Raw genomic sequence first — 15,794 nt, 5'->3', positions numbered from 1 at the left:
AGCCGGCCGCCTTTCATCTCCACACTAGCAGCAACGGCACTAGCAGCAGCAGCACTAGCAACAGCGTCTGAAGACAGGCTGCAGAGACTGCTGTGTGTGAGTATGAGTGTGTGTGTGTGAGAAATAGAGAGAGAGAGAGAGAGAGAGAGAGAAAGAGACAGTGTGTGTGTCTGAAAGAGAGAGAGAGAGGGAGTAAGTGTGTGTGTGTGTGTGTGTGTGTGTGAGAGAGAGAAAGAGAGAGAGTGTGAGTGTGTGTGTGTGTGTGTGTGTGTGTGTGTGTGTGTGTATATACAGGTCGAGTCGGGGTTTGTAAACTCACACACACACGCCCCACACAGAGGCCCAAACAGACCCCGCTGCGCTGCACTGCTGCGCTAAACCGAGCCGAGCCGCGCTGATGAGAGAGAGGCGCCGAGCAGAACCGCGCCGCTCGGCGGGCCGCTAATAAACCGGGGGCTCCCCTCCCCTCCCCTGCGCCCCGACCCCCACTACGCGTTCTCGCTCGCGGCACCGGCACCGGTCCCACCACCACCACCACCGCCACCGCCGCACCTGTTGGCCACCAACCCTCCCAGAAAATTAATGACCAAACAGGGAAGGCTCTGCCTCAGTGCTGCACCACAGGTTGCTTGTGATCTGAACGCAGCATGGAGGAGGAGAGTAAACACAGGCTGAAGCTCCGGCTCATCCAGATCAATGCGGATGCTGCAGGATAGTACACTACGGTGCAGTTATTAGAGATGTACTGTATTACACTGCGATGTAGTTACAGCATACTGCATACTATTGGGCTCTACATCCACACTTCAAAGCATATGGAGATATTATACATTATCACTCAGGGAGAAGAAATACTCTTTTCTGATTGGCTGACAGGGTGGCTATTAATTCTGAATAACGGGACGCCGTTATGTATATTGACCTGAAATAGATCTGGTAAAAAAATAACGAATGAAAGTTGAATGGTAACTACAACAACCAGAGTAGACGATGGCACTGCTATTTGGACGCAGTTGGACGCATCTAACTCGGTGAGGCAGTGAAAAAACAAATTTCATAAAACGGTAGCGTGTTCCTTTAAGAGTTTATGGTTCCATACAGGAAAGAGTACTGGCACTCCATTATGGAAGGGAGAATGGTGGGCGTGTGTACGTCAGTAGAACAAGGTAAGGTAGGACATTACAGCGCATGTGTGTCATATTACACTGGCAGATGTCAGCCCTGCACCATGGAGTGTGACCAGTGTGAGTGTGAGTGTGTGTGCATGTGTGTAGGGGTGTGTGCGTACGTGTGTGTGTGCGTGCGTTTGTAGGGGTGTGTGCGTGTGTAGGGGTGTGTGCGTACGTGTGTGTGTGTATGCGTGTGTGAACAGTGTGTGTGTGTGTGTTCTCTTACCTTGAGCAGCAGCTTGCAGATCTCGTACTTGCCCTTGGCGGCGGCCTCGTGCAGCGGGGTGAACTTCCACAGGTCGGCCACGTTCACCGACGCCCCGTGGCGCACCAGCAGCTCCGCCACCTCGTAGTGGCCGTAAGAGCAGGCGTTGTGCAGCGGCACCAGGCCCCTACACACACACACAAACACACACACACACACACACACACACAGAGAGAGAGAGATAGAAAAGACAAATTACATCTCATGTTACAGTTTGTACACTAGTAATACACAGACAAGAGACTGAATTGACATCTCGGGTGCTTTTCTGCTCCATTTGTCGCCTGCACACCAGAAATGACCCACAGCTAGACGGACCGCACATCTCCTTCCTGCTTTCTCTCCCATCCCATTTCTGGGCTTGCAGACAAAAAAAAAAGACTTGACTCCAATAAATGAGGCCGATGGGGCTGTTCTGGCAAGCTATTACTCGAGACCACATACACAGCGTCCAAAACCAGACGGCACCATAAGACATAAGAGGGCAACAAAAAAAGAAAAAAAAACGAGTGGCAATTTTCTTTGCCATCCATTTGGGCTCCCATTTCTGGCTGACTTGCTGAGTGGGGAGGGAGAGATGAACAGAGAGAGAGAAGGGGGGGGGAGAGGGAGAGATGAACAGAGAGAGAGAGGGGAGAGGGAGAGGGAGAGATGAACAGAGAGAGAGAGGGGAGTTTTTTTAGTGTTCCAGGCCGAACGCTCCCCGTGTCTGCGGGCCTCCAGCGCTGCGTGGCTACAAATGAGGTACGTGCGCAGAAAATAAAAGACGGCGGGCGCGTAAACACTGCCTTTGATCTTATTTCATTACGGCCCGCACAAAGGAAATGAACACACACACACACACACACACACAGGCACAGACACACACGCAGAACTGAGAACAGCTGAAACAAAGAGAGGGTGGGGTGAGAGAGACTGAGAGGGAGAGAGAAAGGAAGAAAGAAAGAGAGAAAGAGAGAGAGAACGAGTGAGAGCGAGTGAGCAAGAGATATGGTGGAAACTAAATGAATAATACAGAACAAAGCAAGAGACCAAGATGGGGGTGGGGGGAGAGAGATTAGACTGACTGGGTGAAGGTCGGGGCGTACCCATTACACTAAATTAAGTTACGTTAAGTAACTCCTTATCGATCCCACGGTTTTCTTTCCTTTAAAACCCGTTCTGGTTAGCTGGGCTGCGGACGGCGGAGCGAGCGCTCACCCTTTGTCTTTAGCGTGGACGTCGGCGCCGTGATGCAGCAGGTACTCCACCACGGACACACGGTTGTAGCCGGCGGCAAAGTGCAGCGGCGTGGAATGTCGGCCCTCCAGATCCCGGCAGTTCACATTCTGGGGCGAGCACAGTTGCTGCGGAGGGGGAGGGAACGGAGGGAGTCAATAACAATAACAAACAAACACACAAAAACAAAAACAAAAACGCAGACAGCACGACTGTTAAAGTCAGAAACTAATAAACAACAGCAAAAAGGGGAACGGGGAGGAACGAAGTTAAGCTCTGCGAAGACATCCTGAAATACTGCTGGGTCCAGTTCTCATTTTATCAAGAAACTTCTCGCTGTTCTCGCTGTAAGTTTAATTCAATTTAACTGCTGACAGTCAGTATATTAAGCACTGAAATTGCTATTCATTAATTCAAGCCAGGACGTGATATCTGCCGAATGGACAGACTGAGGCTACACTTTGGGACCTGAATGCAACCCAAACAGACACTTCTGGAATGTCTGTTTGGAGTCTGTTGTGAACAACAAGTTGGGTTTCTGGCCAACAGGGAGTACAGTAGAAGCACTCAGGCAAAGTTGCCTGAGGCAATCCTCGGGACAAATGCAGCGGCAAAACATCACCTCCTGTCAGTGTGCATGTGTCCATTCACATTCAAATGTCCCTATCGCACTCTTGCTAATGTCAATAACTGACGACTGTCACAAACGGACTGTTCATTGGTACACGCCCATAGCTACTGTACCAGCTTGCGCTTCTACAATTCCACCACAGTTACGAGAAGAACATAAAGGGGCAAAAACAGGATGGTATAAAAACAATCTATAATGCTACTGTAACTAACGAACAATGTGGTGCGTGCGTGTCTTGTGTTGCAGTATCCGCCGCTCTTCCCGAGGACATTTAAACCAGGCACGTGGCAGCGGTGCACAGCTGAGTCAGAACGCCTATCAGGACGGCGCGCTGTTCGCGTTTGCGTTGTTGTTGTTGTTGTGGAGGATGATGATCTCATTCGGTCCACCTTCCTCTCAGGTCAAACTCTAGGCGCTGAGTCACTGGAGCGCTAGCCGCTTGTTTGTTTGGATGCGTGCAAGGGGCCCGGGCCGGCTCTGCAGTCGGGGAGCGTAGCGTAGCGGGAGCAGGTGAGCCACTCCCCGGCACGGCACACACACACACACACACACACACACACGATGCGCACGCAGAGGGCAGTTTCAGCAGCCACGCCAAGGGTATCAGTGTCCCACCTCTCACAAGCACTCGCACGTAACTGGAGATGTAATTTCTAGTGCTAGAGAGTGTGTGTGTGTGTGTGTGTGTGTGTGTGTGTGTGTGTGTGTGTGTGTGTGTGTGTGTGTGTGTGTGTGTGTGTGTGTGTGTGTGTGTGTATGTGTGTGTGTGTGTGTGTGTGTGTCTGTACACACATGGAGGACAGATGGAACAGCCAGCTCAGCATTTCTCTCCCTCTTCTGATTCCCTCTCTCTCTCTATCTATCTCTCCCTCTCTCTCTCTCCATCTCTCCCTCTCTTTCTCTCTGCTGGGCGGCTCGTTGGAGGTGACATTGAGATGGGCCGCCCACACGAGCCCCCTGTCCTCTGCTCCCTCTCTCCTCCTGAAGGACGTGGGTGGGAGAACGAGTGTGTGCTCACTCGTTTCTACCCCCCCCCTCCCTATCCTCTTCTCTTCTCTTCTCTTCCTCAGTCCCATCAGCCCTCACTCTCTCTGTCCTTCAGCACAACTTTATTTCTCTCTCTCTCTGTCTCGCTCTCTCGCTCTCTCCCTCTCTCTCTCTCTCAACAATAACCTTCATCCTCTCTTCTCTGCCAGTCACATATTTGTATTCAGGAATTCTAGTTTATTTTCCCCTCACACTCCTCTCTGTTCTTTCTCTCTCTCTGTTTTTTCCCCTGATCTCCGGAAGAGAAGAGAAGAGAGAGAGCTTTTTAATGTTGCAGCACCACTGCCCAGGAGAGATGAAAGGACAAGGCTGTTGTGGGGAACAACCAAAAGAGAGAGAAAAAAAAAAAACATTCACACTCAAAACAAACAAACAAACGGGAGAGACTGCACATGAGAAACTCGAGATGAGTTTTCCTCTCTTTTCATTTCATTCAGTCTGCACGGAAATCTGGTCAAAGCTGAAGAGCACTCCACGTCATTTTCAAATAGCAGCAATAATTGGTTGTGACAAAAGCATAACCAGGAAAAGCAGTTGCAGATTCTCATGCTGAATAACCAATACGCATTCACTATGCAGAGAGAGCACAGGGCCAAGGCAGATGGAGACTTAGCATAAAGTTAAAATAAATATCTCCACTGAGCAGTGTTGATTCTTGACAAACCAAAGGTGAACAGCCTTGAACCCAAACAGACTGACAGCAAGCGTGAATGGCCTAGTAGCTCCATAGACAGACAGCAAGAGTAAACAGCCTTGTACCTTCACAGTGTCCAGGTCTCCTGCTTTTGCCGCCTCCAGGAGCCGGTAGTCAACATCTGAGTTTCTCACAGGAATGTTTTCTGAGGGAAAATAATGGAGAACTTGGGTTACTGTGGGGCCTTATGAGAATTTAACACACACACATGCACATAAAACATTCTAAGAACATCCATATTACACACACACTGTAAACTAAGCAGTGCAGGTTGTTGTGAAATATGCCATCTCTCCCTCACAAACACACACACACACACACACACACACACACACACACACACACACACACACACAACACACACACACACAGAGTTCCGGAAGTTCCATACCGTTGAGGATCTGCTGCACGGCCTCGTTGCCCATCTGGGCGGCGGTGAAGCCCTGCAGCGAGACGATGGCCGGGTCGGCCCCGTAGCTTAGCAACAGCCGACACGTCTGCAGGTGACCGGCCAGCGCCGCCCGGTGCAGCGCCGTCTGGCCCAGCGTGTCCACGGCGTTCATCTGGACGCCCGGGCCAACGAGGGAGAGAGAGAGAGAGAGAGAGAGAGAGAGAGAGAGAGTTTGGTTGATGGACAGAGAGAAAGGGGGATGGGGAAGAGAGAGAGAGAGGAAACAGAAAGTGGAAGAGAAAGAGACAGAAGAGATTAACCTCCATGAATAAATCCGCCTGTTTAACACTGATCTGATCATGACAGCAGGCTTAAAAGACTCACACACACTAATAACTATAATACTATAATTCACTTAGAAGCAATACACCTGCAGAAATGACGAAATTCATGGCAAGTATCATCACATCAAGCGGTTAGGACTGCGGTCTGGTGTTCCTACGCTGGCTTTAGATTTTAAACCAAATCAACAAAATAGGAATGAATTGATTAAATAAAGAACGACTGCGTAAAGACTTGGCTGACTGAATCCGACCCTATTTACATCTCGCTAGCATGGAGTGGTTACATTATTATGCATCTTCACGTGTTAGAGATAACAGCCGTACGTTTACCTCCAGCGCTGAGAGGAGGAAACGGATGGATGCTTACGAGGAGGAGAGGAGGAGGAGGAGGAGGAGGAGAATGAGAGGAGAGGGATGTCAAAAAGGGAAGAGGAGAGGAGCAGAGGAGGGAAAGGGGAGCAGAAGAGGAGAGGGGGAGAGAAGGAAAGAGGAGGAGGGGAAGAGAGGAGAGAAGAGGAGGAGGACGAGGAGGAGGACAGAGTTGTGAGCGAATGCGCCCGGTCTCCAAACGAACACAGACATGAATTAAACAGCCCCTCTCTTCCAGCCCTCAGGCCCTTCCACGCTTCAGCAGAGACTAGCAGGGAACACACAGGGAAAGGCTACGTGTGAAAGTGTGTGTACACACTCTGCTCTGCACTCGTCTGCTTCTGGGATTGTGTGTGTGTGTATGGGTATGGCAAGTTTGTGTGTGTGTGAGTGTGTGACCTCCAAATGAAATGAGAAAAAGGAATCCGGCTTCCACTCAGCGCTCCGATTGGGACTCCGGGGACGTCCTCATTGCAGCTAATTAACAATTCCATGCTCTGAGTGGTGGAGGAGACACGGCCAGCACCATATGCACCAGGCAGTCCACAGCTTAATAGGCCTCATTTCTCTCTCTCTCTCTCACTCCCTCTCTCTCTTTCTCTCTGCCTCCCTCTCTCTCTCTGCCTTCCTCTCTCTCTCTGCCTTCCTCTCTCTCTCTCTGCCTTCCTCTCTCTCTCTCTGCCTTCCTCTCTCTCTCTCTGCCTCCCTCTCTCTCTTTCTCTCTGCCTTCCTCTCTCTCTGCCTCTCTTTCTCTCTCTGCCTCCATCTCTATCTCTCTCTCTGCCTCCCCCCTCCTCTCTCTCATTTCCAAGTTTCTTCTCCTACTTTTCTGTCGCTCATCTTCTCCAAATGCTCTCCAGTATTCTCTCTCTAATTTATCTCTCTCTCTCTCTCTCTCCCTTTGTCTCCTCTTTATCTCTCTCTCCTCTTTGTCTGTCTTTAACGCTGTGCTCTTCAAATCATTCCCCTTTGATTCCTTCTGTCTGGAGGTCTTTGTGTGTCTGTCTTTCGCTTCATCTGATGATACCAATCTTCTATTTACTTGCTGATGTGTGCTCATCTTGCAGGCAGCATTGATCCATATGACGGTTTAATATACTGGCTTTAAAAGTCAGTGTCTATCAAGACGTCTCTTTCTCCTTTATTCTCCTTTCTCTTCTTCTCTTTCTTTAAGTCACTGTTGTCAGCAGTCGCTCTGCTGTTTTTCTCAGAGTCTCTCTCTCTGTCTCTCTCGGTCTCTCTCTTTGTCTAGATTTCCTCCCTATCTGCATAGCTGGTGTCTGTGCTTGCTGTCCTGAGTGGAATGGGGTGGGTGGGGTATGTGTGTGTGTGTGTGTGTGTGTGTGTGTGTGTGTGTGTGTGTGTGTGTGTGAGTTGTTTACTTTGGAGAGTGGCTCTCATGGCTCCACGCTCTGTGCTCTGTTGAGCGCTGGGCTGAGCCCGTGCCATCTGTTTACCGCCGGGCCGCCTCACAGCACCAACGGCACCACTCTCCTCTCCTCTCCTCTCCTCTCCTCTCCTCTCCTCTCCTCTCCTCTCCTCTCCTCTCCTCTCCTCTCCTCTCCTCACGCCTCATCCTTCCTCTCATCTCCTCTCCTCACGCCTCATCCTTCCTCTCCTCTCCTCTCTTCTCATCCTTCCTCTCCTCTCCTTTCCTCTCCTCTCCTCTCTTCTCATCCTTCCTCCACTCTCCTCACGCCTCATCCTTCTTCCACTCTCCTCTCCTCACACCTCACTCTTCTCCCCCCACTCTTTCCCTCTCCTCTACTTTCCTCTCATCCTTCCTCGACTCCCTTCCTCTCCTCTTCCCTCCATTTCCTATGGGACCCATCCACAGCAATGTTCTCCTCTACTCAGTCTTTTAACCCCCCTTTTCCTTTCCTCTCCTCTCCCCTCCCCTCCTCCCTTCCTTCCTATGTGTCCTTCCCCTTGAAGAGCTCTCTCTCTCTCTCCTCTTTCCCCTCCTTGTCCTTCCTCCTCTCTTCTCTCCATCCCTCTCCTTGCGGCGGTTCTCTCCGTCCCCATGTCCTACTGCAGCGCTCTGCTATCTATCTGATGTCTGTTCAACCCACAGTCATCCTCCCCTCTTGTCTTTCTCTCTGAAACGCAATCCGTTCCTCAACCCACTGTTGGGATCTCACTCGTTCTACTTGCTTTCTTGCCACTGTGTCCTCCTCTCACACCCTTCTCTCTCTCTCTCTCACTGCCCTTGCCAAGGCCCATGGCCAAACAGAAGCAATCTTTTTCTCCTTATTTCCTTCACCCACTCCCATCTTTGTCAACTCTCTCCATCTACCTCTACTCCTCCGCCAATGTGACACACACCTCTGCCTGGCTTGAGCTCTCTCTCTCTCTCTTTCTCTCGCCCCCTTTCTCTCTCGCCCCCTCTCTCTCGCTCTCTTTCTCTCTCTCTCTCTCTCCCGCACTCCCTCTATTCCTGCAACCAGACCAGCTCCCGCTCCCCCTACGAACTACCTCCAGGCAGCAGCACAGCACTGTGGAAATGTCAGTGAGCGAGAGAGACAGAGAGATTAGACAGACCGGCAGTGATGGACTGAGGTGCTGGGCTGCATTTGGAAGGGAAAGGGGTGTGTGTGTGTGTGTGTGTGGTGGAGGTGGTGGGTGGGCAGTGGGGAGTGTTTAGGTATGCAGCCGGTGTCTCGACGCATGATGAAGCCTTCATCTCGCTCCTGGACAGGAGACGGACGAGCAAGAGCGAAAGCGAGAGAGCGAGAGCGAGAGAGAGAGAGAGCGCGAGAGAACGAGATGCAGACAAGTGTGTTCAATGCACCACAGGTGGAGAGAGAAAAGACAAAGAAGCAAAGACACAGACACAGACTGTTCTTCACCTGCAACGTCCAATGGCACAGTCTCTCTCTCAGACCGACAACAGCACTCCACACCAACCACAGTGCACCTCAATTGCTATCAGATAGGCTATTTTCAATGGTGAAATGACTTCTGTTCTGGGAATCCAAACCAGCGACGCGTCTTTGTGTGTATGGGGGGGTGGAGGGGGTGGGGGGTTCTCTGACGGCTCTGTTGCCGTGGTAATGCACTGAGCCACTGCTGTCGGCGTCCGTCTGTGAGTGGTATGGCGGCGGCAGCAGGGTGACTAATCAATCTGTCGATGCTTATCTGATGGCGCTCGGAGAAAAAGAGCCCCATTGATCGCCGCGGGAGTCGTTTGGCCACCGGCCGATGATGCCGCTGATTGAACTACGGTGATGCGGCCGCCTTCGCAGGGTCCTCTCGGAAAGGAATGGCAGGGTACTGAGCATGCAGGCAGATACACACTCTCACAGACACACACACACACACACGTTCTCTCTTCTAAACATACACTTGCTAAAACATACCCACACCTTCTCTTTCCTAAGACTGGCCCTATGTCTCCAACACTCACTCTCTCTAGCACATACGCACACGCACACACAATCAAGGAGTGTATTGCATCAAGACAGGGAGGCAGGCAGGCAAATGTGAAGCCAGATCGTGGGAGTGAGTGAATGGCATTATCTCCATTCACCAGAGAATAGAGTGCGAGATGGTCACAGCGTCTCCGGCTCCATTCAGCGAGCCGTGCCGTGACGTCAAATGGAAAGCGCTCCGGGGAGAGAGGGGGCGTTTGATCCCACAGAGTCCTTTTATTTCTGACAAATAGAAGATGGAGGCCTCTGTGTGTGTCTGAAAAAAGGGTTTTTGGCCAGTATTGTCATTTTCATCTTTTTCGTGTTCCCCCTTCTCTATTCCCACAGCCACTGATCCATGCAGAGATGAGTGCTTCCCTGATTTAATGGAGTTTAGGCTGAGACTGGAGGCAAACTGCGTCACTGTTGATAGTGGTGATGGCGGCTGAGTGGACAGGATGTGAGTGTTGGATTTTGTTGTTTTTTTGTCGGTTGAACGTGTGTATGTGTGTGTGTGTGTGTGTGTGTGTGTGTGTGTTGCATACCTTGGCCCCGTGTTTCTGCAGCACCTCTACGATGTCATTGTGCGCCCTCTCTGCCGCGACGTGAAGCGCCATCATGAAACTGAACAGAGAGAGAGAGAAAACAACATGAACAAAGAAACCATTTTGTTTGTCTAATTGTCTAATTGCTGTGATAATTAGTTCTTTGATGGCATAGTGGGAGGGAAGGAGAAGGAGGAGGAAAGGGAGAGAAAGAAAGAAAGAAAGAAAGAAAGAAAGAGAGGGAGAGAGAAAGAGAGAGAGAAAGAGAGAGAGAACAAAAGTCTTCAGAAAGAAAAACAACCTTAAAAACACTCCGACACTTCTAAGGGCTGAGAGAGAGAGGGAGAGAGAAAGTGACAAAGAAAGCAGTAAGAGCAAGGAACGAGTGATCCAGGGAAGGAGGGCGCCTTAGGCATGGGGTGGGGTGTGGGGGGGTGGGGGGGTGGAAGAGTGAGTGAGAGAAAGGGGTGAAAGAGAAAGAGAGACAGAAGGAGAGAGCTGGGGATAGAGAGAGAAGGCAGAGTGTGTGACTGGAGGGCTCTCTCTCTCTCTCTCTCTTACTCTTTGTTCTTCTCGTTGACGTTGGCTCCCTTGCGCAGCAGTAGCTCGGTGACTTGCTTGCGTTTGGGGTGAGGCGACGCCACCGCACAGTGCTACAGGGGGAGAGACACAACACAACAAAGACAACGCTCTCCTGAGTCACCTCAAACGCAGTTCACACACGCGCTCACACATACACTCACTCACCCCAGCCCCCTACAACACCCTCCCCTCACACACAGATCAACTGTGACAAGTTTCCGAGAGTAGAAGCCAATGAGGTCACGAATGTTACGAGGATGAATGTATTGATGGGCCTACTCATAGAGGGAGGGGCTTAACACCCTGCATCTTCTCCTGCTATTTTGCTTTTTATCATGTCAAGCACGGTGCTCCATGGTGGAGGAGCTGAAGAACGGCATGTCTTGCAAGACAATGCTTACTGTTAATGACAGAGCGTCTTACCACTGGCATAATTACGGCAATAACAAATCATAATGGACACATTGTATTTTCACTGATAATATTCAAAACAATTAGCATTAAATTTAAAGAATGGTTGTTTGGAAATGCAATGTGACAATACTTCCTATCATCAGCAAAATTCCAACAGTGACAAATTATAATGGCTAGATTTTTTTACGTTTTCTTTTTTTTTAATTATATATATATATCTTTAATTATATATAAATAATAACTAATCACATTATATCTAATCCACATGGGCAAGAGTAGTAATGGCGGGGATGTAAAAGAAATGTAGCTGTGCAATGGTTGGGCCTTGGAACCCCTTGGTGGAGGGCATGTGGTTGGAGCGATGGCGAGGGAAGGGAGAGGGGCTGCGGGGGCTCACCAGGGCCGTCTCGTGGGTCTGCGGGTGCTTGAAGTTGATGATCTCCAGGGCCAAGGTCTTCTTCACCTTCGCCATGTCAGCCTCCCGCGCCGCCTGGAGCAGAGAGTGGCCCTTAAACTCGTCTGCTCGGAGAGAGGAAAAATGGAGAGATAAGTTTAGAGGACGAGGGGGGGAGAGAAAGGGAGATGTTGAGAGACGACAGAAAGAAAGCGATGTCTGTGACGGTCAGAGTGGTCAGACAGAGTGTGTTTCTGTCTGTGTGTGTGTGTGTGTGTGTGTGTGTGTGTGTGTGTGTGTGTGTGTGTGTGTGTGTGTGTGTGTGTGTGTGTGTCAGTTATCGATTTGAGGAGCCATATGCTCTCCGCACCGGGCACTGCGAACACGGCGGCACAACAGCAGTGCAGGCCATCGATCGGCTCCCTCCGAGGCTCTCGAGCGAACTCTTGGGTGGGTTCATGGGAACACACAGTCCAGACCCGCAAGCTGGAGTTAAAATACCTGCACCAACTGTTTAGTTTGGCAGCCTGTCAAAAGCTTGTTATTTTGGTCGGCGTCAGAAAAAATATTGCTAGCCGTTGCATTTGTGCTCGTGTTCACTAGCAAACAAGCTTCGAAAGCCACTGGACTTTGTGGACTTTTAGGAGTCGAGCGTAATTGAACTTAACACTATGTGGGAATGTTGTGGCTGTTTTTAACACGTAGCCTGGTCAAGGCTTTTGCCTTAGGGTCCATCAAGCAAAGTTACTAGTGTTTGGCTGTTTATGCAAACAGCCTGTTTTTGAGGTGGTGGCATTCACGGCATAGATCTCCATATTTGAGAGTGGACAAATCCTTTGCTACTGGAAAGCTGGACTGATAAGCGATTACAGAAATGCAGTGGCTGTTATCGGCACAACATTATGATAAACACTCGGCAGCTAGCTCAATATGAGGTGGGTTAGAAGCGAACGCACAACACTGCTCTCCCAAGCTGCCTCTGACACACACACACACACACACACACACACACACACACACACACAGAGAGAGAGAGAGACAGCATACACTCTGCAGCTATCTCAAGATGAGGTGGGTTAGAAGCCAACACACAACACTGATCTCCCAAGCTGCCTCAGTATTCAAAGCACAAGTGCTGCTGCTCTCTCACCCTCTCCTCATCACTCACTCCAAACACAGACACACACACACACACACACACACACACAGAGAGAGACACACACACACACACACACACACACACACACACACACACACACACACACACACACACACAGAGAGAGACACACACACACACACACACACAGAGACAGCCATATGGAGTTCACCAGGAGACATTTGTACTGGGGGCTGCGGGCTGCCAAAGCCATTACATCTCAAACCAGCCAGCTCTCTCTCCCAGGCTTGAATAATGCAGGATTAAAATATTATACATTTAAAATAGGCTCCACACACACAGCTCTACACACACACACACACACACACACACACACACACACACACACACACAGTCTCTCTCAGACACACCGAGTCACACAATAATCTGCTGCCCCCCCCATGTCTGACAGAATGTGACAGACTTAGTAGAGGCCACTCAGAGCCATGAGTGAGAGGAAGAGACAGAAAAGAGAGGGGGGGGGGCATATGAGAGAGACTTCCAGATGAAGTGAGACCAAAAAAGAGAGAGATGGAAGGAGACGGAGAGATGATAAAAAACGAGAAGAAACACACAGCTCCGAAAGAAGCCAGTGTCTTTCACTTGAAAAAGCTAGAGATAAAGAAAGCGAATGACAGAGGAATGAGAGATGGAGAAAGAGACAAAGACAGAGTGAGGTGGAGGGAAAAAGTGAGGGTGAGAGAGAGGAAGAGAGGGAAAGAGAGGGAGAGAGAGGGAGAGAGGAAGAGAGGGAGAGAGAGGGAGAGAGGAAGAGAGGGAGAGGGAGAGAGAGAGAAAAAGAGTGATGGTGAGGGAGAAAGAAGAGAGAAAGAGAGGGAGAGAGGGACAGAGAGAGAGAGAGAGAGAAAAGAATGAGGATGAGAGAGGGAGAGAGAAAAAGCGAGGGAGAGAGAGAGATGGCGTTTAAGCCCTTCATCAGAGACGTGTCGACTCGGTGATGAGCTACAGGCAGCCCTCGCGGCTCTCTCTCTCTCTCTCCCTCTCTCTCCGTGCGCGGTGCTGGCCGTGCATACTGATGGGAGCCGGAGTCGACACCGGAGCCGGAGCCAGAGAGTCGGCCGCTTCATATTTACGCACATGTCACATCACTCCCATCAGACGAGTCCTTCAAAAAGTTTACCAGCGGCCTCCGGCGCACTCCACTTTAGTCACAGTGGATGGGCGCCGTTTGGGGAAACAGTGTTGCTTTTAAAATGTCAGCGGCGTCTCCACCTTTTTACCTCTCCGCGTTGACATTTCGATATGCTGCTCCAGACGCGCGGGTTTGGGGGAGATTCGGAAGCGTTTTTCTGACAGCGCCACAAATTGTACAACGACCGAAAAAATATATAAACAAATCAGGAAATGTTCAGAAATGTCCTGTCGTGAGCATTTGTGCGTGTGTGTGTGTGTGTGTGTCTGTGTCTGTGTCTAGTATGTGTGTGTGTCTGTGTGAATATTTATGTATGTACATGTATATCAGCAAGGGAAAGAGTCAGATACAGTAGTCGAACAGTCAAGTCTTTGTCCACAGGTGTGTGTGTGTGACTCACATGTGAGCCTCTCCTTGAGCTCGGGGGTGGGGGCCATGTCGACGGCGCTCTTCCCGTGGCAGTTGACCAGCGTGGGGTCGGCCCCGTGGCTCAGCAGCAGGGAGCACACCTCCACGCGGTTCTTGGACGCCGCCTCGTGCAGCGGCGTGAACTGCCACAGGTCCATGGCGTTCACACACGCGCCGTGCTACAAACACGCACGCAAACACACACATCACACACGCAAAAAGACATAGACAGACAAACAAACATACATAGATAGATAGATAGATAGATAGATAGAGAGGAGACAGAAGAGAGAGATACAGAGACACACTCATACACACACACACACAGACAGACGCAGACACAGACACACAAAACAAACAGGTGAGCCAGAGTGTCGATGAAACATTACAAACAGCAGGCATCAATGCTTCAGCCACCACGCCGGCCAACCTTGTTCCCCTGGCTCCACCCACGACAGATAAATCAAGGGCACGAACAGAGACGATGAGAGCGCTCGCCTCCCGCCAGGGGAATGACGGACACGCTGCGGAGATGTAATTAACGCCATCTAACTCTGCGAGTGATTTAGGCCCTGGCTCCGAAGTCGGACTTGGACCAGGGCTACAAACGAGCACACCAGAAACACACCAGCTGGAGGGTCTCATTAAACGCCATTTAAATCATTATGAAAACGTCTCTATCCAGAGCCACTCATAGCACAAGTAAGGGGTGTGTGTTTGTATATAAATGTGTATGTGTGCGTGTGTGTGTGTGTATAGTATTCATTTTTGTGCCATTGCAGATACAGTAGGATTTGAAGAGGACATTCTTCTCTCTCAAAATCTAATGGTGGGGTTCGGGGGTGGGGGGAGCGGGGGTTCGGTGGGGGGAGCGGGGCGCTGGGTGTTGGCACGAGGTTCACAGCTGGTTTAATGTCTTACGTAACCCAGCGACGCTAATCTGTCAGATGAAAGACTTCCGAGCTCAGATAATGCTCCAGGTCTCGGGAGCCCAGATCCACACTGTGTGTGCGCGCAAAAAAAAAGATTTAAAAGAAGATTTTTTTTTTGCTTTAGGTTTAAATTAACTCCCCCCACCCGCCCCTTACGTAAAAATGTAGACGGCTGCCACCGAGAGCCATTATTGCCCCAACCTTTCTTCTCGGTTACCACGGTTGGGTTATTTTTGCTGGATGCCGACAGGGCTGAGGCTGGAGAGGTACTGAGGCGTTGGATCGATGCGGAGGCTGAAGGAGCTGAAGGAAACCGGAGCTGCTGGATGCTCCACTTTAAAAGCACTGAGAGCCAGAGATAATCACATCTTATGCCGGAACATTTCATTCGCAGGTGAACGAGACGCTGAGCGTGTGTTTATATGTGAGTGTGTGTGTGTGTGTGTGTGTGTGTGTGTGTGTGTGTATGTGTGAGTGTGTCTACAAGCGAGAGAACTTTCTTGTGAGTGCTAGCAATGTGATTCACAAACATCTTGGTAAGAAACCAAAGCGCAGAACATTACATAAGTTGTTCTAAACAAACACCTGACATTTGACATCACTGCTGCAACAGCTCTACCCGAGAAGCCTCTAAAGCCGTCACAAACGTCAGACTACTGAACATGACTACTA

General features: G+C 50.2%; 1 protein-coding gene across 1 annotated transcript in view; it reads right to left on the bottom strand.

Moving 5' to 3' along the window:
* tnksa (tankyrase, TRF1-interacting ankyrin-related ADP-ribose polymerase a) overlaps window positions 1-15,794 on the bottom strand; it is a 107,301-nt gene that overhangs the window by 22,359 nt on the left and 69,148 nt on the right. The window contains exons 8-15 of the mRNA XM_062553923.1: window positions 14,183-14,369; window positions 11,477-11,598; window positions 10,645-10,736; window positions 10,084-10,162; window positions 5,416-5,587; window positions 5,090-5,169; window positions 2,635-2,780; window positions 1,396-1,561 (exon numbers count right to left, since the gene is read on the bottom strand). Coding sequence (XP_062409907.1) covers window positions 1,396-1,561; window positions 2,635-2,780; window positions 5,090-5,169; window positions 5,416-5,587; window positions 10,084-10,162; window positions 10,645-10,736; window positions 11,477-11,598; window positions 14,183-14,369 — 1,044 coding nt within the window. The remainder of the gene's footprint in view (window positions 1-1,395; window positions 1,562-2,634; window positions 2,781-5,089; window positions 5,170-5,415; window positions 5,588-10,083; window positions 10,163-10,644; window positions 10,737-11,476; window positions 11,599-14,182; window positions 14,370-15,794) is intronic.

Source organism: Sardina pilchardus, chromosome 14 (assembly GCF_963854185.1).
Source record: "Sardina pilchardus chromosome 14, fSarPil1.1, whole genome shotgun sequence".
Classification (NCBI taxonomy): domain Eukaryota; kingdom Metazoa; phylum Chordata; class Actinopteri; order Clupeiformes; family Clupeidae; genus Sardina; species Sardina pilchardus.
This window is presented reverse-complemented; position numbering and strand designations above follow the sequence as displayed.